Below are 24,292 nucleotides of genomic sequence, written 5' to 3' on the forward strand. Positions count from 1 at the left end.
ATGTCTAAACAAAGTAGGGCCTATGTTATTGAAAAAGAGATATTTAAAGCAATAAAATTTATTATAATAGTTTACATATTTTGGTATATAAAATAGCAAATAAAGAATACACTGACTAAACAATATTTTATGCACTTAGACAGTGCTTTATATAGTAGTAAAACCGTAACTGTCCAGACAGGTAAACGGATCGTTTGCACAAAACGTCAATGGCTCGTTATCAGCGGTCGGTTGCGGTCGTGTTGTGTGAAGCGACGCGTGTGGTGAAAACGAAAGCGGAATTTGACCAAATTAAAATTAATTAAGCGACTGTTTGTTTTTAAATTGTTGAACTATGTATGAGGATGTAATACTACAAACAGCTGATAGACATCCATGGGCATTAGTGAGAATGCCATAAAACATCAGTTACATATAGATAGATACTCGTAGATAATTTATTTGCATTATTTACACCAAATTATTTACTTGCCGTGTGGCCCCGGCATAAAATATGCCACCCCTTCCTTTCCCGTGGGTGTCGTAAGGGGCGACTAAGGGAGGGCGAGGGATCGGCAGCAGCGTTCCTCTTAAAACATCTCTAAAGCCTAACTGCAGTTATCAACCCGCCTGCCGAGAAAAGAGAAAGAAAAGTAAGATACATAAAAGAAGTAGCAGTTTTTTCCATTCAATGTATTTGAAGAGATTTTTTTTATTCAATATATTCTTGACCTTATATACACATGTTAAAAAATCTTGACATTGCCTTGTAGCATATACATAATAACTCCATCTAGTGGTCAACCTGAGGAATTATATTTATGCTGTTCCCATAGTTATGGAATTTACTGAATGCGAAATATAAACATATAGTTTATGGTGTGGCGTTCAGACGAAACTGTATACATAGGTAGTATTTATGTGTTATATGTCTATTTCTTATGTATTATTATGTATAATTATTTCAGTATGTTGCTATAATTATGTCACATATTTTTCACCACATCTGCCCTTCATACGCTTTCTGTTTTTACCCAATGGTTAGCTGGTAGAGAATGCCATATGGCATTAAGCTCGCCACTTGTACAAAGTTTTATTGTGCAATAAAGAATAAATAAATAAATAAATATGAGACTATAAATAAATATGTACATGTATGTATGTGACAACATACTGAGTAATGACACATTACCCAATTCCGTTTTACACATTGTGACTTTGCGAGTTAATTGTGCAAAAACTTTGATACATAATTGAGGAAATACTTTTTGGTTATTAGTCAAAATTACTGTAAATCTATATAATATGTATTCATATTTCCTTATTCAAACAAGTATACGTAGTCACTTTGACTTTTAAGGTCAAAACCGTAACAGAGATAGCACTTGTGTAACATTAACAGGCAAAACTAACAAGGACTTGCTGGACGGTTTAAGTATCTTAATTATTTATTTATTTAACTCTTTATTGCAGGGGGAAAAGGGATTGTTAGTAATGGAGACTGAGAATCCTATTGCTAGCAATATACCCAACCAGGTCGACCTCCTCGCGGTTCCCCCTGGAAACTATCATGGTTAATTCCTGATGAATTCATCATGATGTGCTAACTGGCCTGTTTTCATTCTCATCTGTCACCCTTCACTGGTGCTCCGCCAGCGTATCCCGTTAGCGCAGGCGGGGTTACCATACCATTTTCACCCATCAAAAAAAACTCTTTATTGCACTAAAAACTTAAAAATTAACAATGACATAAACAATTCAACTGAAAATACAGTAGCATGAAGTACAGGTTAATTTATACATATAAAGGTATAAAAGGTATTATGTATTTTCTTTCACAATTATAATTTGTATAACTATTGAATATTACAATTTTACTAAATCATAATGCGCATTTGTAATGCCAGCATGAAAACGCCAATACTGAATTGTCGGTAGACGAATGCATTCGAAAATTACGAAATAAAGTAAATAGAAATCAATCGGATATAAAGTGAAATAGAAATCGTTAGAGTAGTAATTGGAATCCAACTGCTAATATTGTAACAGTGTAGATGAAAACTGTCGCAAAGAAAAATTTATCGAAAAGGATAAAACAATTTGAGCTTCCCTCGCTAACACGACACCAATGGTCAAGTTGGAGATTTTTTTTTGATGGGTGAAAATGGTATGGTAACCCCGCCTGCGCTAACGGGATACGCTGGCGGAGCACCAGTGAAGGGTGATAGATGAGAATGAAAACAGGCCAGTTAGCCCATCATGATAATTTCATCAGGAATTAACCATGATAGTTTCCAGGGGGAACCGCGAGGAGATCGACCTAGTTGGGTATATTGCTAGCAATAGGATTCTCAGTCTCCATTACTAACAATCCCTTTCCCCCCCTAGTGTTGGAGATTAAAATATCTCATCGTGTTTCGAATCTAGTTTCTATGACAAAAGTATTTATTTAATTTGTAGAACACTTCTTTAGCAGAATATTAATGGGTTCTATTTCAGCCTGTATATAATGTTGTGTTGTGAAAACACACAGTAGGTAAATATATTAAGGCATCTATGTTTATCTATGTCGAATTATGTAATGTAAACTGCGCGCGAACAATTACATAGCATCCGAAAGCCTTTGTCCGCGTTATTGTTAGCTGTGGTCCTTGAAACCAAGGATATAATTAATCATAATGAACTAGCGATTGAATTCAACACACAGATTTTTCAAATTGTTACATAAAATAGTACAATTTGGAATGTATTGTACAAAAGTCGATTGCTTGGGTACCTCTGCCCATTCGTGTTTCAACCGTGAAGCAGTTGTGTTTGCATGGCTGTGTTTCGGTTTGAAGGGTGGGGTATGGCGTGAATTTACTGGGTACAGAGGAATAACACCTGAGTCCTCAGGAATGGCAACGCATGGGGGGTATCATGGGCGAAACAGTATACTCTGTTATGTCCATGGTACTGCTCATGTCTATAGGTGACGGTTACCACTTTCCATTAGGTGGGCCGGCAGCTTGTTTGCCATTCTAAGTTGTATAAAAAAAAAATTACTATATTTTGTATTGTGTATATGTGTTATGCCTCTGTACCCCGTAATTTCATTACCATATCTCACCCATCAAACCGACACACAGCCATGCAACAAAGATATCTATCCAAGGAGAAGATTTTTATACAGAATCTCCTTCAAATGCTTAATATTGTTACGGAATATTATATTTCCGCAAGGGACTTGGCGTGAAGATAAATAGATAGATAGTAACGGAAATAAAATATAGTAATACGGAAATATAATGCTTCATTTATAAAAAGAAATTTGTGGCTTTATCATTATTTGATCGTCACATTTTATCTTATTACTTCGTTTTGTACAAAAACTACAATTTCCATCGTGAAAAATTTTATTTCTTTGTTGAATCGCATCGAAATAATTACTAAGTACAATTGTAAAAAATTAAAATCGGTGGACACAAAAAATATAGACGAAATAATACCTCTTCCTTTTTGAAGTAGTAAAATAATTGTTGCTAAATCGATAACTAGTTTTCACAGTATAAATTCTAGATTTTAATCGCCTGACTGTGGCGCATCCATCATGCTACGCATTGGCGGCGCGTGCCGTCAGTCCGTCATTGATCGCTACTGCCCAATTGTAATGTAACAAATATCTACGTATCGGCAATTAGTCTAGCTCTTTCTTTGAATCCTGATTGTTATTCTATCACTTGGTGCAAAAACATGGCGGTCATGCGTTTTGATTTTGTGTAAAATGCATGAAAACTTAACATTTGTTATATCACAATATGATGAAGTTTGAAATAAGACATTTTCATCTTTCTAATAAGATTATATTAAAACGAATTATTTCAGGGAAGAATATTCTTTTGTAGGAATATTTTATAATATTGACGTTGTTATTAATTTATATAATGGATACTTAATTTTCTTTCAATACTTGGATTCCCCATAATGATGGGAGTTTTTTTACGAGATTACGTATTGAATAACTTTTCAAATGTATGTGTTAAAGACAATGATTGGAAATACTTTATGTTTAACTAATTAACTTTGACATTTTCGTTCATTTTTTGAAATACATCGTAATACATTTTCATTAAAAAAAAAGTACTAACGAAGCGAATTGCATTTAATATTTATTTGTATAGATTTTTCTCATTTGTCGATACCCTATTTGAAAATCAGGTTATTTAAATAAATAAAGTCTGCTACACAGCCGTCTGCCCGATTTCATTGACATCAATAATAGAATTCCGATATAAACTTCTAGTTTGAAATGGTTACGCTGATTGATATATAGAAGGACATATATGTTAAAAATGGATATGGCATTGGAATTAAAGGATACGGGGACGTAAAATTGTAGTCCTCAGCAGTCGTATTATAAACTTTTAAAAAACCAGTCAAGTTCCAGGCAATTCACTTTACGGCCGTAAACTGCCTTGTTCTTTTTCGTATTACGACGTACAAAAAAATGGCAAAATGAGGGGTACCATGGATATAACTCACTTTCAAATTTATAAAATTAGGAATTGTATAGATTTACTCTCAGCTGAAGTTGGTTATTAAAAATCCCAATGGTGTTTTCATGTAAAATATAAGTGTAATTGTTAATATCTCTCAACATAAAAGGATGGAGATTCTAACTAGAATCCATATACTACAACATTGTCAATATATTTATTTGTCGGCAGGAACTAAACGGGTTCTACATCCCCGAGATGACATCAGTGGTGTGCAAGTCGGCTGCCGAGATGGTGCGCGTGATGAAGGCGGGCAACCGCAACCGTGCCGCCGGCCGCACCGACATGAACGAGCACTCGTCGCGGAGCCACGCCGTCTTCCTCGTCACCGTCGAGACCGCGCACCGCAAGACCAACCGCATACGGTCAGATACTTTTGCTTATTTCTGCTCTCCCAGTAACCTAACATCGAATCCCATGCTAAATCTCTGAATTGGTTAAACAATAATATTAGTACAATTATTTCTGCCTTTATAAATTAAACTGCATATTTTCCACTTTTGAACGTTATAAGCACTTCCCTAATGAAGATCATGGATGCCTTTATATATTTGTGATTATATTAGATATAGTTTTTTTTTTTTGTAAAAGAGGTCAGAATAACAATTTATAGTCAATAATCGTGTACTAGGTATGACTTCTCTGACACTCTGACGTCCTTATAGCCTATACCCTTTATTCATAAAAACGTCAAATCTTTCATAAACCTAGCTATTGTACTGTTTTGTCTCTTTCTCTTACACTACATTCCCAATTTGAAAGAAAGTGGAAAAACAATGTAATAGTTAAAATAAGTTTATAGAAGGTTTTAGTTTTTATGAATAAGTAAAGGGGGGCAAGGATGCTAGTTGCCTATCACCAAGCGTGTGGACAATATAATACCAACTCAAAGAACTTAAGTATACTACCGATATGCTATCATTGTTTTGTTGTATTCAATTTGTTATTTTGTAAATTATCAAATAGTTTTGAGATCCATATATATATTTTTTTTATTATCTTAAAGAACAATATTAAGTACCTCTCTCGACGTGCTATTACTGTTTTGTCATATGCACCCCTATATTTTGCAAAACAACTGGTATTAATTATTTTATATTTGCATTTATATATCATGACTCGGAATATGATCTTAATATTCAAGGTAGTCTATAAATATTTATTTGCCATCAACTTCAATTTTTTCGCTATGAAAGTGTAATAGAAAGTACGTAAATATGCATATAAATAAGATTAGTACGAATACAATGACGCAGTCCGAGTGCTGTAATAAAGTTTTATTATTAGATTTTAATTTCATCGCTCGTGTCTGACAATCAAATTAGCAGCGCACTAATTGTTCGACGCGCCCAGTTTTTTTTTTTTCACAAATTAATGTTACTCACCGGGGGAGGAATCGTTGCTCCGTCCGACATTGTCGCTCGTGCCCACTATCACAATGGATTCAAATTGCTCCCCGCAAATTAGTAATGTGAAACATATCATGTGGACGCGTGCCAAGCTCACATTTTTACGTAAATGATGCCTACACTTGCGTACGTCATACAGTTCTTTTTAGTCTGCTTGCGTGTAGTCGCATAAAACGCAGTATTAATATATTTATCTAGATGCTCTCTGTGGCGACGGAGTAAGAATGCAATGTGTTACTCCTTGTCATTCCAACCCAATGATGCAGTAAAGGCTATTAAAGGAACTCCAGCGTAAAAGAATTAAAACTCAAAATATACCCCTATTGCGTGCCACCTGGTCACCGTGAGAATTTTTTGATAACCCTGCCCAGTGGTGTTACTGTAATGGGTTATTATGGTGATACAGACATGATCATAGTCTTCAAAGGACTGAAATGTACGAATGACGTGTCCAATGTTAATAATGATTGTCGTACGTACATTAGCATTATTGGGATAACAGAGCAACGTAGGAGGCTCAAGATTGGATGCCCCAATTTAGAGATGATGCGCTCGACCCTGGTTATTACGTGTTCAGCATTCAGTAATGTGATACGCGTACACCATAAATGTCCATTCCTAAAATTCGGTAAAAAATCACCGATTTTTTAAGGATATTTGTGAAACAAAAATCTGTTGTAACGACAATGGATTGGGTAAGTGAATGGAGCGGGGACGAGGAAGATATTTATTCGAGGTAAAGTCTTTATGCTATTTTGTTTAGTCGACACAATAAAGAATATTGTTGAAAACGTAATATATAATAATGCACCTAGTAAATCGTCTAGAGATCTTTAACAGCGTTTATGTTTTCGGATGCAAAAAAACAAAGGATCAATCGTTACTAATAGAATGACACGCATAGCACGACCCAATTTTCGAGAGTATTCCCTTTGTCACGCTATCACGTTGCTAGGGACGCTACGAATATTTCGTACTGTCATCACATTAAAGGCTTCACATGAAAGTAATTGCTTGTTTGACATAATTTTATTTGCCCACAGCATACTGCACACTGAGTTTCTAAATTAAAATTTTAAAGAGAGGTCTTCGAAATTTTAATATATATTCTTCTATATATATAAAATCTAATAGACAGATGTACTTATATGAAAGAAAAAAGTATTCAGATTTTCGAACGAAGATAAAGTAAACAATTATCCATTTTTATAGTAAGAAATTAATTGTGTTGGGTCGAATCATCATATTCGGATCCCTTATTGATTAAATTATCTAAAAACTATCAAATTTACAAAAATAAAAAAAAAGACTGTTACAAAATTGTACAAATATATCGCAGTCTAATCTGAATATGGACGATGTATATTTATCTCTACGCACATAGGTACAACAAAAGAAAGACGCGTTCCCCTCTGTCAAAATATTAAAAGCACGAGTTTAATCCTGGAATTAGGACTAAGTCGTTTAAAAAAAACACTCTTATTTTCACTACATAAAGGTGCACTACCTTTACGTTTTGTATGATAACAAACAAGCCAAAATATGACTTGTTAACATTTGACGTAAGTCCCAATTTTACACTAATGTCTTATATAACTACTATAGATACAGTGCAGTTATGTCATATTTATTTATGTGTTACATGTGGACACGTAATAATTTATCAATGTACATTTGTATCTAATAATGTGTATTTATGTAACCGTCTCGTCTCCAAAACTGACACTTTTAAAAAATAGTATTCTGTTATCCACTATTCTAAATAGTTCAGATTTTATTAGAGAAAAGTGGTTCATTGTTCTTCTTCAAGATTTCATGCCAAATAAATAAATACTAGCTTCAAATATTTCAGTATTAATACAGATCAATACAGGAATAAATCAAGAAAACTCAAGTACATTTAAAATTATATTTTGCCTGATACTTCGTACGCATACGTTTTAGAAGTGGGAAAACAATGAAACAACCCATTTCTAGATCATGTATACACATATAAACATACACCAGATTTTAAGTTAGGTTAAAACCGCATATAATTTGGTGCAGTGGTTTTTGTTAAATACTGAGATAAATATACAGTTAGACAAACAGACAAATATACTAATATATATATATATATATATATATATATATATATATATATATATATATATATATATATATATATTGATCCATGTACAGACACCGTCTAGTTTCAATGGTATTACGTTAGTAAAATGGGTGAAGAAGAATCACATAACGTTCACATAAAATACAAACAATTTAAGAACTTTGTTTTTTTTTTTGTATCACTTGACATTGTTCTGATCATCATCATATCAGCTCTTAACTGTCCACTGCTGGACATTAGACCTCCCTTGGAGGGGTTTTATCAATAGTTGTCACACTGCCAAGTGTGGCAACCGCAGTTAGGTTTTAGTGATGTTTTAAGATAGACGCTGCTGCCTATTTTTTTACTATTAAGATTTCTATCGCCTCTTACGACACCGAAGGGCTGGTCCATTCTATGCTGGGACCACACGATCGATTAACAATGCGTTAGATCGATATTAAGTGATACCAGATAAAAATAGATCTTAAACAAGAGTTAATAACTCTGCATAAGTTTCTTACCATATTATAAATCTAAAACCGGGTATGTTTGCTTGTGACGAGAGACGAAGTCGCTGGTAAAAGTTAGTATGTTGCTAGTATATTTTTAGTGTATTTTACGTACAAAAGTTTATTCACAAATCGTAACAAAAACAGTTTGCAAAACCCGTGTTACTGTGGTTAGTTGCCCAATACTAGGTAATATGAACATCGCAATGCACGAGTTTCAAGCGTGAAATTAGATGTTCTTTTATAATACAACATTACAATTCACGGATCATGTACTTGATTCTAAAAACAAGGTGATCAAAAACATGCCAAAATTTAGTCAGCTAATTTAACTTTTAGTTGAGTAATGTTTTTTTTTTAAATTCAAAACAAAACGCGTTTCGTTTCCAGTGTTTCAAGTAATTGGATTAAAAATTTCACAGATTAGGTCGATTTGAGTTTGAAACTATTGAATGAATGAATGAATATTTATTTGCAAGAAATATGGTAAATATACAGATAGATAAAATAATATTAAGTCCACATATTTCGCCACAATTAGGCATGCAAAATTTTAAATACTTAAATATTAAATTAAGAATTCTTATAACAAAACAATATGTCATTTACAATTTCAAGTCAATGAATGTACTTCATCTCATTTGATATTACTACGTATTAGTAGGTCTGGGATTAGTGTCAACAATATTATTATAATATTAATTAATTACTCTTTTTTTTTCTGATTTAATGAAATATACATATGTACATGTAGCTTATAAATGAATATAAATACATTAATCAAAATTGCGGCCATTTTCAATGATTTATAAACGAAAGCATATATTATGTTTATACTTAAATGTAAATGAAAGTACTCATAAAGATAAGCATTGTTACGAATCATTATGCACGGTTTATCTTGTTCTTTCAAATATATTTATAAGTATTTTGTATCGTTTTTATTTTTCATTTTAATCTTATAATATAAATTTCTCATTTGGTCATTTGGAGAGGATGGATGAAAGAAGAATTACGAAATAGATTTATCGAGCAAGAATGAATGGAGATGTCGGTACGGGCCGCCCTAGACGGACGTATGTCGACCAAATAGGCGACGTGCTGAAGAAGGGCCAAATTAAAAGTACCCGTAACCGGCGAGCGTGTGTGAAAAGATTGATGAATGTGGAAGAAGCGAAAGAGGTTTGTTTCAATCGAAGCATTTGGCGTTCCATTGTTTCTGCCTACCCTAATGGGAGACAGGCGTGACAGATATGTATGTATGTATAATTTTCTCCTACATAGTGTTAACTGTAATACGGGTAACACGATATACTGGGAGACGAATAATACTGGGAACTTACACATGGATAAAATAGTAGATTTTTTTCATTCAACATAGAATGGCTAACAAGCTGACGGCCCACCTGATGGAAAGTGGTAACCGTCGCCTATAGACATGAGCAGTACCATGGACATAACTGAGTATACTGTTTCACCCATGATACACCCCATGCCTTGCCATTCCTGAGGACTCAGGTGTTATTCCTCCGTACCCAGTAAATTCACGCCATATCCCACCCTTCAAACCGAAACACAACCATGCAAACAACTGCTTCACGGTTGAAACACGAATGGGACAGAGGTACCCAGGCAATCGACTTTTGTACAATGTCTCCCTTCGGTTGATTTGTTTTTGGCAAAGTATTTGTATGGAAGAGATACTATTTATATAATCCAAGTCTCAAATATATATATATATATATATATATGGTTTCAAGTATGTCAGTAGTTATGATTGTCTGCAATTAATGGAACTTCGAATATACATTGATATTATTAGAAAAACGCTTGTAAAATGTATTGAGAGTACAAGTGGTTTTCTATCAATAATCTCAAGTATTTGGCAGAAGTTGAAGTACTTTGATAATTTATCTATGAACTGAAACTGAATCTTAAAAGGATAAATCTCGTAGACTTGTCTGTATTAGTTAATTATTATTAAGTGGTTGTTTAAAAAGCAGCTATTTAAAATTTTCTTTAAAGTTTTTATTTCTGACTATTGATCCGGCCCTGCTTCGCATTAGGTATTTTTTTTTTACAACTTAGAATGGCCAACAAGCTGACAGCCCACCTGATGGAAAGTGGTAACCGTCGCCTATAGACATGAGCAGTACCATGGACATAACAATAACAAGGTAGATAGAATTTTTGAAAATAATATATAACCTATGTTTATATAGGTGAAAGAATATTTAAAATCGGTTGAGTAGTTCTTGAGTTTATCAATTGCATACAAACAAATCTTTTTAATATTAGAATAGGTTGCGATTATCAAAACTTTGCTACTTGCTGATAAAAAAATATTTGAAAAACTTTGAAAATAAACTATCCTTACTAATATTATAACTATGAAAGTGTGTTCGTTTGTTGTTGTTGTTTGGAGATGGATATAGAATACTGTTTATCCCGGCCAGTGAACATATCCATCCCGGTCACGCGGACGAAGTCGCGGGTAAATACTAGTAAATGATAAATTTATGTTTTTGTTCAGTTTTAAACTTTCAGCATTAAAACTTTATGAGAAGTCGTACAATAAAATACCCATATAAACCGTTTAATCCAGTTTAATATATGATTTAAGTCGCTACAGTTGACAAGTGGCGAACGAGCGTTCTTATAATAATATACATGTATACTTACTGGTGTCTCAGACGAGAAATTAAACAACTTTTTGTTTTTTCTCCCCGATTCGCGGCGCTCCTGTCCGGAGTCTAATTTGTTTTATTTTAGAAGAATAGGAAGCAAGCAGGCCTTTTTAGGATCGCAGACGTCTTAGGGAGAGAACATTTTTAAACATGGAATATTTTAAACCTGATCTATTGATGAATACGTTAATTCTGTTTGAAAGACAGGTGACGCAGACGGCAGATGTTGCCAATTTGCCAATGATATTTCTATACATTGGTATTTTTCATCCAAAAAAAAAAAAATAGACGCAAAATATTTTACATATTTAAATAAATAGAAACCTAAAATTTATGTTGAAAAAGTTAACCTTGTAGCAAGTGTGTCCAAGTAAGTACTTGGAATAGCGCAGCTAGTAATCTGTAATTTAGAAATCCTATAATTACCGGCTACAGCGTCGTTCGCTCCTCGAGTGTGTGTGAATTTTTCAATGGAAATGAGACATTTTACCACAGTAAAAGTATCGTATATATAATCACCACATAAAATTTAATCGAAATTCTTCTTGTAGTTTTTACGTAATATTTACACAGGCATCATCTAGTTGCAGATGGTCCTAATTGTTCTGAAACCGCGTCTAAATTTGTGGAATTTTGAAATGTTTCAATACGTATCCAGACTTTAAACTTGAGTGCATAGCTCCCGGCAAGTGCCAGAGCCAGTAGTGCGGGTGAGGAGGCCCTGGCCAGACGGCGCAGACGGCCGCGCGACCCGCCGCCAGCCTGGCCCTCCGACGAGGTGTCGCCCTCGGATAGTTTCGCGATCAATACCAACTGCTTTGTGGATGTGCGCTGTAAATGTTACATCTATCCTTATATACTTGGTACGTTTTATAGGATCCTAGTTTTTCTATTGCGTACCATTACTGCGACTTGAGAGCACATATAGGCACGTGAACGTGAATTGTTAATCATACCCAAGATTGCCAGGTGCGGTCTTTGGTTTTTACTCAAAAGTAAATTTTTTTTTCTCTAAATTGATACGATTATCTATACTTTTTACTCGATCACAAACTTGCGGGTTTTCACTATCTTTTGCCATAAAGCCACAACACGTACAATAAAAAAAAAACTCCTTTCTCTACGCGTGACTTCTTCACTTCATGGACGTTCATTTGTATAATCTATGAGTTTACATACCTGTTTTACGGTTTCCAAAATACTAAAACTGTCAAAAATTTACTTAAATATTTCCAAACACCATTTTTCTCAAAAATATCTCTCCAAAATTTCGTGAACACAAAAATTTGTACCGAAAACTGCAAAAAATAAATCCTATTTGGCAACGCCAATTAAACCCCGGTTTTTATTAGTAAAATAAACAATGGATGTGGACTCAACTTGAGTAGACTCACGCTCAATAAAAATATTTAGTTTTTAAACAAACAAAAGGTGGAAATTCTAAACTTGCTAAACATAGCATGCTGTGGTTGCCTCTAAATGTAAGAACAGTTAGACCTAATCCACTAGTGTATTGTATTGAAGTGCTTCGTTGTATCTTATGTTCGTGATCCTATAAATAAATAAACAAAATTAGTAAAAATTGCTCGTAGTGAAGCAAAATACTATTGTTTTAACATATACATATTAAATTGACTTACTACTATGATCGGCGACGATATTAGATTTTTTTATAATAAATCTTCACTACGGCGCGTGCGCATGCGTGTATATTGTCATAAAACGGACAGGTGGCTGATGTAGTGGCTGCACGGTGGTGGGGAGTGGGGGAGAGTCAGGAAGGGCGGCGTACCGTGAAGGCTCCGAGGTTTTTCACGACTTCAGCCGCGTTCGCTGTACGCTATTACGTTTATAACCTTGTTATGTTCGACACAGTGACCATTTGGAGCAGTGGAACAGGTGTGATGCGACCTTACTGAACATTCGTTTATTAATTGAATATTGGATTGGAAAATGTTTGACAAATAGATTCAGTCGCAGCTACTATATATAATTAGCTTTTGACATATGGCTCAATTTATTACTAATATTAATTTACCAGAGGGAGACTACAAAAGTTAATGGTCTTATAAGTAAATGGTCGCGTACAGCGCGGTTTCAGAGATGTTTCCTCCCACGAACACTCAGGTTATGGAATGAGCTCTCTGCCGAGGTTCTCCCAAGAGACTTACCAGGGGAAGACTTTGTACAAAAGTCGATTTCTTGGGTACCTCTGTCCCATTCGTGTTTTTACCGTAAAGTAGTTGTGTTTACATGGCTGTGTTTCGGTTTGAAGGGCGGGATATGGTAGTGAATTTACAGGGTACAGAGGAATAACACCTGAGTCCTCAGGAATGGCAACGCATGGGGGTATTATGGGTGAAACAGTATACTCTGTTATGTCCATGGTACTGCTCATGTCTATAGGCGACGGTTACCACTTGCCATCAGGTGGGCCGTCAGCTTGTTTGCCATTCTAAGTTGTACAAAAAAATAAAAAAAAAGCTTGTTTGCCATACCGAAATGTACAAAAAAATATCAGATATTTACGTTAGCTATTTGCTTATTTGCATAGTAACTAATTAGTATTTTTGCTTAAACGATTATCTGATTGATTGTCAATGTTACACGTGAGTAAACGTATAGTATAGTATACCCACATCGTAGTTGCGTAGGAGTGAGTTATTCACACATTTTTGAGGGTCAATGTTGTCAGCTGGTGCTTCCTACAGGCGGCACATGTGGTGTGGGCCGAACTCATACTGCTAAATCGATTGCTAATCATGCTAATAATATCTGCGACAACGCTTCCTTCCTGAATGTCCAAATTGTAAGGTACTGCGTTAGGCGAATTAATCTTGGACGTATCGGTTACTTAACCTGACTTATATACTTTTTTCCCTAAAATGTTAACTTTCTCTTGTATAAGTTTTGAATCACTTTGTATAAAAAAACTAATGCACAGTGCTGTTTGTCAGTAAATTTTTTCTTTCTTATTTTAAATTTTATAATCTAATGCTGCTAGTAGTTTGTATTCACACAAATTCATTATTTACATAGTTAAACTTTTTGAAAAAAGCATCTTGTCCATTCGTCTTGGCATAAATTGCATTTCGAATGGGCGGTAATGAAAAAATTAATATTCAAAAATGCGTATAAAAATATTTATATTTTTATACGCAGTTTTTTCCTTTTGAATTCGATTATTTTATAAGTTGACAAATAAAATAAATTGCAAATTTTCACACTAATCAAATCCTTATCTTGGTACCTGTATGTATGAATCATCCTCAGAGATTACTTAATAGTTACATTGTCCTCGCGCAAGACGCTGATAACGCCTACACACAAACAGCACGTGAATATTATTATGCACACTTGATAAATATATTTGTGTATTTGCAACTAAGATTTACATTACTACTTATTGCAATTATTTTCCTCATGAAATATATTTTGGATATACACTCGTCTCGGTCAAAAGACAAGGGTATTTTTTTACTAAACTACTACTTATCACGCAATATCCTAAATTCTTTCGCTGACTAACTAGTAGAATTTAGAAGGCTTTTACACCAGAGGGAGACTACAAAAGTCGTTTGCTTGGACACCTCTGTCCCATTGTGTTTCCACCGTGAAGCAGTTGTGTTTGCATGACTATGTTTCGGTTTGAAGGGTGGAATATGGCAGTGAATTAACAGGATACAGAGGAATAACTGAGTCTATGGTACTGCTCATGTCTATAGGCGACGGTTACCACTTCCCATCAGGTGGGTCGGCAGCTTGTTGCCATTCTAAGTAGCATAAAAATAAACTTATAAAAACGATTATTTAAGTACTTCAGGCTGTGCTCTCGACCGCCAAATGATCGTTGTCATCTCTGGATATCCATCTAATCGTAATGAAAGCCAAATTGATTTACTTATAGAGTTACGAAAAAATAAGATAACCAGAAAGACTAAAGCGCAACTTGATAGTTCAAATTGAATATTCAATATTTAAAAATAATATTTAAACATTTTATTTTTAAATATTGTTCGAGCAGGCACTTCTTTAAATATAAAATGGGTACTTAAAACATAATATTTAGTCAAGTCCATTGCATGGTTATTAAACAAATGTTTGTCAGTGAATGACTAGTACATCACATGCGTTGCAAGTTTGCAGCGATGAATTTGTGGGAGCCAGCGACGCCTAGCGGCGCGGCGCTGCGGCGGCTGGAGCGAGTCACCCACTGCATCACTCACCCTGCTAATTCATGATTTAGTCAGCCATATCACATGCCTACCTATATATAGGTATACTCGCACAAGATGACTAAATTACGAATTTGCATTACTTTTTTTTATACCACTGACGTGGCAAACAAGCATACGCCCCATCTGATGGTAAGTGGTTACCGTAGCCTATAAACACCTGCAATACCAGAGGTATTACGCGTGCGTTGCCGACCTTGAAGAAACCTCTTTACCCCCCTTTTGAAGAACCCCATGCTGTAGCCTCTTGGGAATACCTCGGCAGGGAGCTCATTCCATAACCTCAGCGTTCGTGGGAGAAAACATCTCTGTTTTTATGTTTAAACATTTCTGTTTAAACATTACTGTACTTATGTGTTACAATTGACGCCTTTTAATTAAAATTATGGGGAAACTGCTATCCAATGAAATAATTTAGAAGTCTCTTTTCGTAATCACCATCAGGTAGACTATACGGTATATTTTTAAGGCAAAAAGGAGTTGCCAATGGGTTAGGCTCTCTTCTCGAAGACTCCCATATTGAATTTGAAAACGTCACTAGTGTCTTATCTAAACTGTTCAGAACATTGATAGTTACAATGTTTGTATTTATATAATGGTAATTTGTAGAGAGGACAAGGTTTGTTAGTTATGGAGTCTAACTGCCCAGGTTATCAGGGCGACTTCCACGCGGTTCCACCTGGAAAACATTCTGGTTAATTATTGTTCAATTCGTCATGATGGGCCAACTGATCTGCTTCATTCTCACCTATTATCCTTCACTGGTGCCTCCCCTGTGTATACCGATAGAGTAGGCGGAGACATTATTTCATTTTCAAACGTTAAGAAAAATTTTTGCGTAATTTGTAATTGGTTTTTGTGCAAGTAGTCAGCTTGAACGAGTAACTGAGATTGAGACACAAATGTATCTACTAGGAGGCTATAGGTAGAGGCGCACATATCATCATAAAACAGAGTTGGTCATGATTCAAATTTCCGTCCGTAGGAAATGGTTAATAGATTGGCGCGCGGGTTCCGCTAGACGGATGTAGCGAGGGCTCGCTCACTCACTGGTGACATGTCATTGGACAAGGGTTTCATAGTGCTTTTATCGGATCGTAAATTATTAATATATGAATCGAAAAATGAAATTTGGTAACCGAATGGGAGACATTCAAACACAGCGCGGCGCGTTCGACAGTGTAGTTTGAAATAAATTTATTAGTTCGCCTTTTATAATAATATAAATCCACTTTGAATTTGCTAGAAGAGAACTCTTACAGAATTAAGCTAGCCTGTTGTACATCTCTGTTTAAAATAACTTATAGCAATGTAAGCTTAGTATACAATAACATATAAATAAATAAATGCTGAAGTTTATAAGAATTGATAGATGAATGTTTACTAATTCACGCAAAAACTACTGAACATATTCGAATGAGATTTGGTACACGGATAGGCTATATCTTAATTTATACATAGATAGATACTCTTTATTGTTTCCCCCAAAAGATTATTAATAGAAAAGATTAATAATAGTAAACTTATTATAAATATAAATAATTACAAGAAATAATCACAATGAGAAAACAATGGGCGACCTTATCGCTAAGAGGGATCTCTTCCAGGCCGTACAGCTTGCACCGTAAACATATTGTCATAAAAATTAGAGAAATGTACCGGAGTCTTCAGCTGGAGGCCCTCAGAAGACCTAAGATTAAAAGAATTGACGGTATGCAGGAATTCAAACAGGAATTTAATTTAGCACAGTATTATATTATTAATTTACGCGGGCAAAGTCACGGTATACAGCTACTCGCAAATATTGTCTGTCGTTTCCTGACCCATGTTCGAGAAAACTGTTCAGATTCACTGATGAACACTCCCTTAAAAAGATGCTATTTCGACACACAAGGAAACTCTAATAAAAATCAAGCATAAATAAAATAGAATGTTTGTGCCTATTGCACGTTCTATTTAGCAGCGACGTGTAAATCTGCTCTAAAAAATAATAAAACAAACCGCAGCGTTCGTACAATCGTACCGCAGCAGTCGGCGGCTGCTTATCATAACCTGAAATATTGTTTATCGAGCGCGGTGTACTTTACTATTGTAGGTATGTCTTTACAAGTACGTAGTGCATAATACCTACGTAATGGTAGTAATAGTGCCGCTTGTGGTTAACGATTTTACTGCCACTACTGTATTTTTTTTTGATGGGTGAAAATGGTATGGTAACCCCGCCTGCGCTAACGGGATACGCTGGCGGAGCACCAGTGAAGGGTGATAGATGAGAATGAAAACAGGCCAGTTAGCCCATCATGATAAATTCATCAGGAATTAACCATGATAGTTTCCAGGGAGAACCGCGAGGAGGTCGACCTGGTTGGATATCCACTACTGTATTGAATATTTGTATATAACACGTCCACACACACACATGGCCGTGTGGTCCCGGCATAGAATAGGCCACCCCTTCCTTTCCCGTGGGTGTCGTAAGAGGCGACTAAGGGACGGCGAGGGATCGGCAGCAGCGTCCCTCTTAAAACATCTCTTAACTCTGACTGCGGTTGCCAATCCGCCTGCCAACTATTGGCAAAACCCTCAAGGGGGAGGCTTATGTACAATAGTGGACGGTTAAGGGATAATTGGACCAATATATTCCCTCATTCTAAGAAACAAAACTGTTACCCTTATTGCCTGCATCCTTTTTTACGTATGTGTTCTTACCTATATCTATTTGAATAATTTCCTTGACATTTTTTTTTTTATTATATCTTTTCCATTTCCACTAATTTAACGCTATCTTTTATACATATCTACGTATTGTAGCGGCAAATAAGCCTGACGTAGAACCAAGATTAAGTTTGCAATACCAATAGCATTGCTAGTGCGTTTGCAACTTTGGTTAAAATTTTTTACGACTTTTTTTAAGGACCCCGTTTTGTACAATACAATGTCCACTTGCCTGTGTATTGTTACGTCCACATACTCTAATTGTTTTCTATAAAGTTTCATAAATTTGGTATGCATGTCATATGGATGTTTTTTTTTTATTTAATGTATGATAATAGAATGGTAACCCCGCCTTCGCTATCGGTATACGCTGGCGGGGTACGAGTGAGGGATGATAGGTGACGATGAAGCAGGTTAGTAGCGCACCGTGACGAATGTAACAATAAATCAATCACGATGGTTTCAAGAGGGAACCATGTGGAAGTCGACCTGACAGGGTATATTGCTAGCAGTGGGGCTACTAATCCCCATTACTAACAAACACTTCTCCCCACAAGTCATATGGATGTTAAGATCCACCGTAACTTTAATTGCGGTGGGTAATTAAAACCTACCTTCTAGGTCGGGTCCTGTATGTTTGTATCGCTTGTTGCAGCGTGGGCAAACTGAACTTGGTGGACCTGGCGGGCAGCGAACGGCAGCGCAAGACGGGCGCCTCCGCGGACCGGCTGCGGGAGGCGTCGCGCATCAACCAGGCGCTCTCCTCGCTCGGGAACGTCATCTCCGCCCTCGCGGAGAACAGTCCCCATGTTCCGTACAGGTACCAGATACCTACAGTTAGCACTGCACCAGTGCACTCCATGTCAATAATCTATCTAGCTGTTTAAATGTATAGATTGTATATTTTTTGAATTTGTTAAAGGTACCTTCTTATAATTATTTTTTTTAATGTTTTCCGCTGTTAACTTTCTTAATTATACAGCACTATCATACATACTTGTACAACAATTAGTCCATTACCCTAAAGTTGTCTTGTAAAGATTGCTCTCAGCAATAAGACCGTCTCACTGTACTTGTACAACTGTATCGTTATATTTGTTAATTGTCTTGCTTATTTCCTATATTGTATAATGCAAATAAAGTATACTCATTCGATCATTCAAAACTTAATCCATTTAAACTTACTTATCACTTATGACAAGTCTATCCAACTTTTGGTTGACTTCGTCCGAGAAATAGTGGCAACAAACTGTAGTATATCCTTTTAAAAAGATTGTAATCACAATAACCGCAACATGTACATACGAGTACTTACTTGGTGATGTGTTCACGTCCGACACGTAACACTCTATGTCCTGTATATGGTCGTACGCAGGGACTCGAAGCTGACTCGCATCCTGCAGGACTCACTGGGCGGCAACAGCAAGACCATCATGATCGCCAACATCGGCCCCGCCTCCTACAACTACGACGAGACCATCACCACGCTCAGATACGCACATCGAGCCAAAGGTAAACAAGTGAACAAAGTAATAAAGCAATTACATTCCTCTTTTAATGTTGCGCAATGGTCTACACAGATGGAAGACTGTTCCTGGCGTACTTTTTGGCCTTTAAAAATTACTCTGAACTGATCGTGTAACGGTAACTAGGCGTGAGAAATTACAATCCTTCATTGATGCAAAAAAAATCTAATCTAGATATTAAAGATTCGATCTTTTAGTCGTAAGTGCCTTGATCTGTATTTACTGGGCTCCATTTTATTAAGGCGATCAATTTCAATACATTGATTGAAATTGTACAGTAATTGTTGTTGTACAGTAATTTTGTTTTACAAACGTAAAACCGCCGTAGTTAGATAGATAATTTATTTGCATTACTTACAGCACACTAATAACAATACACATAATACACAGTAAAAGAGATAAAAGAATGAAATGCAAAAAAAAGTAACAAAAAAAAAAAACAATAAGCAAAATATATAATACAACAATTTCCTACTTTCATGCGTGTGCCGTAATAACACAAAATGGTCACAACTCAGCTTATTAAAAAGCTAAAAAAGCAAAACACTTTTATAAAAAAAAAATCTAATGTTCGTACTTTGTACGGTAGGGTAACGATGTCTCCGACATACGTATAATGATATTAATATCATACTGCGTGCAGCGATAAAGAACAAGCCGGTGCGCAACGAGGACCCGAAGGACGCGAAGCTGCGCGAGTACCAGGCGGAGATCGAGCGCCTGCGCGCGCTCATCGAGCAGCGGCGCGCCGCCGACGGCCGCCGCCGCGCGCCGCGACCGCCGCGCGCCCAGCGCCCCGCGCCGCCGCCGCCGCCGCCGCCGCACGGTACCGCGCACCTTCTAACGAAATACATTACACCGACTCACAGTTTCCGTCATTACATCTAAAGTACTAACTTCGGACTTGAGACTAATCTTGGGGTTTTTGGACCCTGCATCCGTGTGCTCTGCGTACCCTGTTCTTGTCATAAAATGGGCACTGTCGCTTATTCCCTTCCCCTTTCCCTGTTTCCAACAAAAATACGTCGCCTAAATCATGTATTAACGACGTGTTTTGAAAAGACTGGCGAAAATGATGACCATAATGTTTGGATTTGTTTTTTATACAGAGTTTATTGTCAGATAGATATACTGTGATATCTAAAAGGCCAAACTACTATTTACAGCGGAAGAAGAAACAGTAAGCATCGAAAACGAACATATAATTGCCGAGTCTACAATAGAACAAGAGAAATGCAAGACGGAGGAGTTGGAGCTTCAAATCAAGTCGCTAGAAGAGCGGCTGGTACAGGGTGGCGGGGGCAAGGACCTCATCAACAACCTGAATGAGAGCCAGATCATTCTAGAACAGAGGAACATGGAGATAGCGGAGAGGAAGAAGCGGGAAGTGGAGATGCAGCAGAAGATAGATCTCGAGGAGGAGACCACAGCGATTGTGACGAATACGTTCGCCACCTTACAGCAGGAGGTCGATCACAAAACACAAAGGTAATTTGTTTGTAGTTTAACACTAAAGACATGTATTTATGGAAAATATGTTTTATATTGAGTGTAAAAAATGATACAATCTCGTGCGAGGTTCGCAACTTGATATTTTGTAATTGGACTTCTAATATAAAATTAAGTCAGGTAAATAAATTTTTCTCAAACATGCTTGGAAATGTGAGCATTATTTTGACAATCTTCTTCGAGATAAATCAAAATTGCCATACTGGCCAAGATACATGCGGGCAGCGGCCGACAAAAGTTATATGAAAATCCATATATGTCGTATTTTGTGGCCAGATAAATTACTATGTAAACTCATATTTGTCCTGTAATTTAAATATGGAATGACTTTTTACTTCGAAACATGGCTATCAAGGAGGTAACTAATACAAGGTTTTATTTAAATTTCGAACTGGCTTGCAATAAGAAGGCAGTTTATTGAAAAAAAAAAAAAGAAAAGGAACATTATGGCGCGTGAAAAATTATTATTGTTCGTTATACGTCATTGAAATTTAAAATTGTGTTTTTGATTTCCGCGCATTGTTTGAGAAAAGTACTATACAAGCCTTGGCCACAACTAGGTATTGATGACACTCACGTATGTATGCCTCGGCTACGCCTCGACCCACATTTGTACGTTCGTCCATCAATGCTTCAGTTGCTGGCCGCTGCAGTAATGTACTATAAATGGCTACTTACTGAAAATTTAAGAGAATTTTGACAAATTCTCTTAAATTTTAGGAAGAAGGTGGGCAATTGGATACATTTTAATCGGTCGTTTTTGTGTGTAATAAAAATATGTGAAAATAAGCCAGTACTCGTAAGTTGTTGAAAGAGTTCACAGTGAGGTCACACCTTGTTTGTCTTCATTACCTAAGCGAGTGGTTACGAGCGCGGTGTCCTCCTGTCTCAGGTTAAAAAAGTGCCTGTCGAAGTACGCGAGCCTGCGCGAGGAGATGGTGGAGCAGCGCGAGGCGCACGACAGCGAGCGGCGCGAGCACGAGGCGCTGCAGGCGGCGCTGATCGCCGAGCTGCGGCGCCGCCTGCTGCTGGCCGACAGCTTCGTGCCCGAGGCGGGCCGCGCCACCGTGCTGCGCCTGCGCTACGACGACGACAGCGACGCGTGGGAGGCGGCCGCGCCGCGCGCCGCGCCGCCGGCCGCCGCGCCGCCGCGCCTGCGGCCGCCGCGCCGCGCGCCGCTGCGCCTGCAGCCGCTGCCGCTGCCGCCCACCACGCGGCCCTACCGCCCGCGCGCCGCGCCGCAGGTCTCCTCGCGCCTCCCACCTCACACCTCACACCTCACACCTCCCCATCATCTTTGATCACATTTTATGAATGTTTGAAAAGATAATGGATATAGCTCTATTTGCTGATTTTAATTTAAAGTATAAAAGTATTATTATAAAATACTATACTCCTGGGAGGGTAATTTTAATTAAACTAAAATTAAACATCCTCCTTATTTTTGGGGAAGAAAACAGCCATTTATCTAAAATAATATGTACGTATAACGTTATGTATTCTCCTGGTTGCAGGTGCCGGAAACGCCGGTGAAGAAGGAAGCCGACATGGAGCCGGCGCCGCGCAAGGCGACCGCGCGGCCGCGCGCGCCCACCGCGCACCAGCGGCTCGGCACCGCCGGCGTGCGGTAGGCCGGCGCCGCGCCGCCGCCGCCGGCGTCGCGCCGCCGCCGCCGCTGCGTTGATCTCACGCGTGCTATTGTCCAGTACTCGCAGGACGATGGCGCTCCTAGTATATTGTGTTAAGTTGTCGTGGCCGACCTCGCGGCGAGGTCGCGGCCCGAGTCCGTGTTCCCGGGGAGGCCGCGGCGCGCGTCGAGCCGCTATATTTTTTACGAGACCCGCTCGGCGCGTCGCCGCAGCTCGTACATAGGTTATTTTGAGCGTTTTGTTTTATTTATCGTTGTTGTTTTTTATTTGTTTGTATATTTATTTTATTTTGTACTCCGTCGGAGCATGTGATACTAGGTAGATTGTTATATTCCATATTTAAAAATTCATGTGAATGTGAAATTGTAAAATATTCTCAGTGGATTTGTAATATTTATGAGCCGCCAGGTGATCGCGTACCCGTTAGCTTATTGTCCGAGTGCGTTACCAAAGATTCAGTCCATTCCACGAGTGCGATCCCCCGACCTGATCTACTATGATCGAGTTGCTTTACTCGTAAATTTTGTTTGTGATTTTGTTGTACCTATATTAATATTTTATTTCGAGACACGATTTCTAGTCAACGGTTCTTGTATACAAATATTGTAAATATTATATTGTAGGTATTTAAAAAGTATATAGACGTAGTATAGGTAGGTTGCTAACGTTCGCACAATACTTTTTGAATACTGGTAAATAAATCGATCGTCTAACATTGTGGTAGCGATAAACCAAATATAAATATTATTTTATTATGCAAAATCATGTGAAATGAAATGTCCTATTTAAGTTAAAGTATTTGCTTCGCAAATTATTTATGTACGTGCGTGATATATTAGATAATTATGTTCTTATAAATTGTAGTGAAAATATAATTTGATCGGCTTTCGTTTGTATATTCGGAACGATAGGAGGGAATCATGTGATACGTCAGTGGAGACCGCTAGTCAGCCGTGCCGCATACACGCTTATACTCACAAATAAAATATTGAATTTTTTGTTGTCGTTTCCTTTGCTCTTTCTACCTTCCATCTGCCAAACTTTATTATCATCAGATTTTTCAAGTTTTCTCTAGTTAAAAAATCTTATATGCATTTCGGCAAAAACTTGTTATAATTAACAGGACATTTTACAAAATAATGTCATTCAAGTTTAGATAAGGCGTTTTGACTTGTAAACGTGTAGCGAAATTGTTATGGATTTCGTTTGTAACAATTTTAACCTTTGTATTATTTGAATTAATAATTTGATATTTTTTACTTAACTGAGTATTAGAATTATATATTTATTATTTATATTATAGGACATTTATAAATAACGTATCGTTCGAGAATAAAAACATTATGCTGGCCCCAAATAATTGGAATAATGGCAGGAAAGTAAAATTAAATTATTCAAACATGTATAAATATTAATAATTCGTACTTTTTATTGCACTAAACATTAG

The 24,292-nt window shown here is 36.9% G+C and overlaps 1 protein-coding gene across 2 annotated transcripts in view; it reads left to right on the forward strand.

Moving 5' to 3' along the window:
- LOC113512093 (kinesin-like protein Klp68D) overlaps positions 1 to 23,843 on the forward strand; it is a 50,961-nt gene extending 27,118 nt beyond the window's left edge. For both annotated transcript variants that reach the window (XM_052896781.1, XM_052896782.1), the window contains 7 exons: positions 4,686 to 4,879; positions 18,817 to 18,981; positions 19,537 to 19,673; positions 20,331 to 20,513; positions 20,854 to 21,175; positions 22,089 to 22,440; positions 22,711 to 23,843. In XM_052896781.1, coding sequence (XP_052752741.1) covers positions 4,686 to 4,879; positions 18,817 to 18,981; positions 19,537 to 19,673; positions 20,331 to 20,513; positions 20,854 to 21,175; positions 22,089 to 22,440; positions 22,711 to 22,827 — 1,470 coding nt within the window. In that variant the 3' untranslated portion in view covers positions 22,828 to 23,843. The remainder of the gene's footprint in view (positions 1 to 4,685; positions 4,880 to 18,816; positions 18,982 to 19,536; positions 19,674 to 20,330; positions 20,514 to 20,853; positions 21,176 to 22,088; positions 22,441 to 22,710) is intronic.
- The last annotated feature ends 449 nt before the right edge of the window (positions 23,844 to 24,292 follow it).

The sequence above is a fragment of the Galleria mellonella genome, unplaced genomic scaffold (assembly GCF_026898425.1).
Source record: "Galleria mellonella isolate WM207_F2 unplaced genomic scaffold, CSIRO_AGI_GalMel_v1 utg34, whole genome shotgun sequence".
Classification (NCBI taxonomy): domain Eukaryota; kingdom Metazoa; phylum Arthropoda; class Insecta; order Lepidoptera; family Pyralidae; genus Galleria; species Galleria mellonella.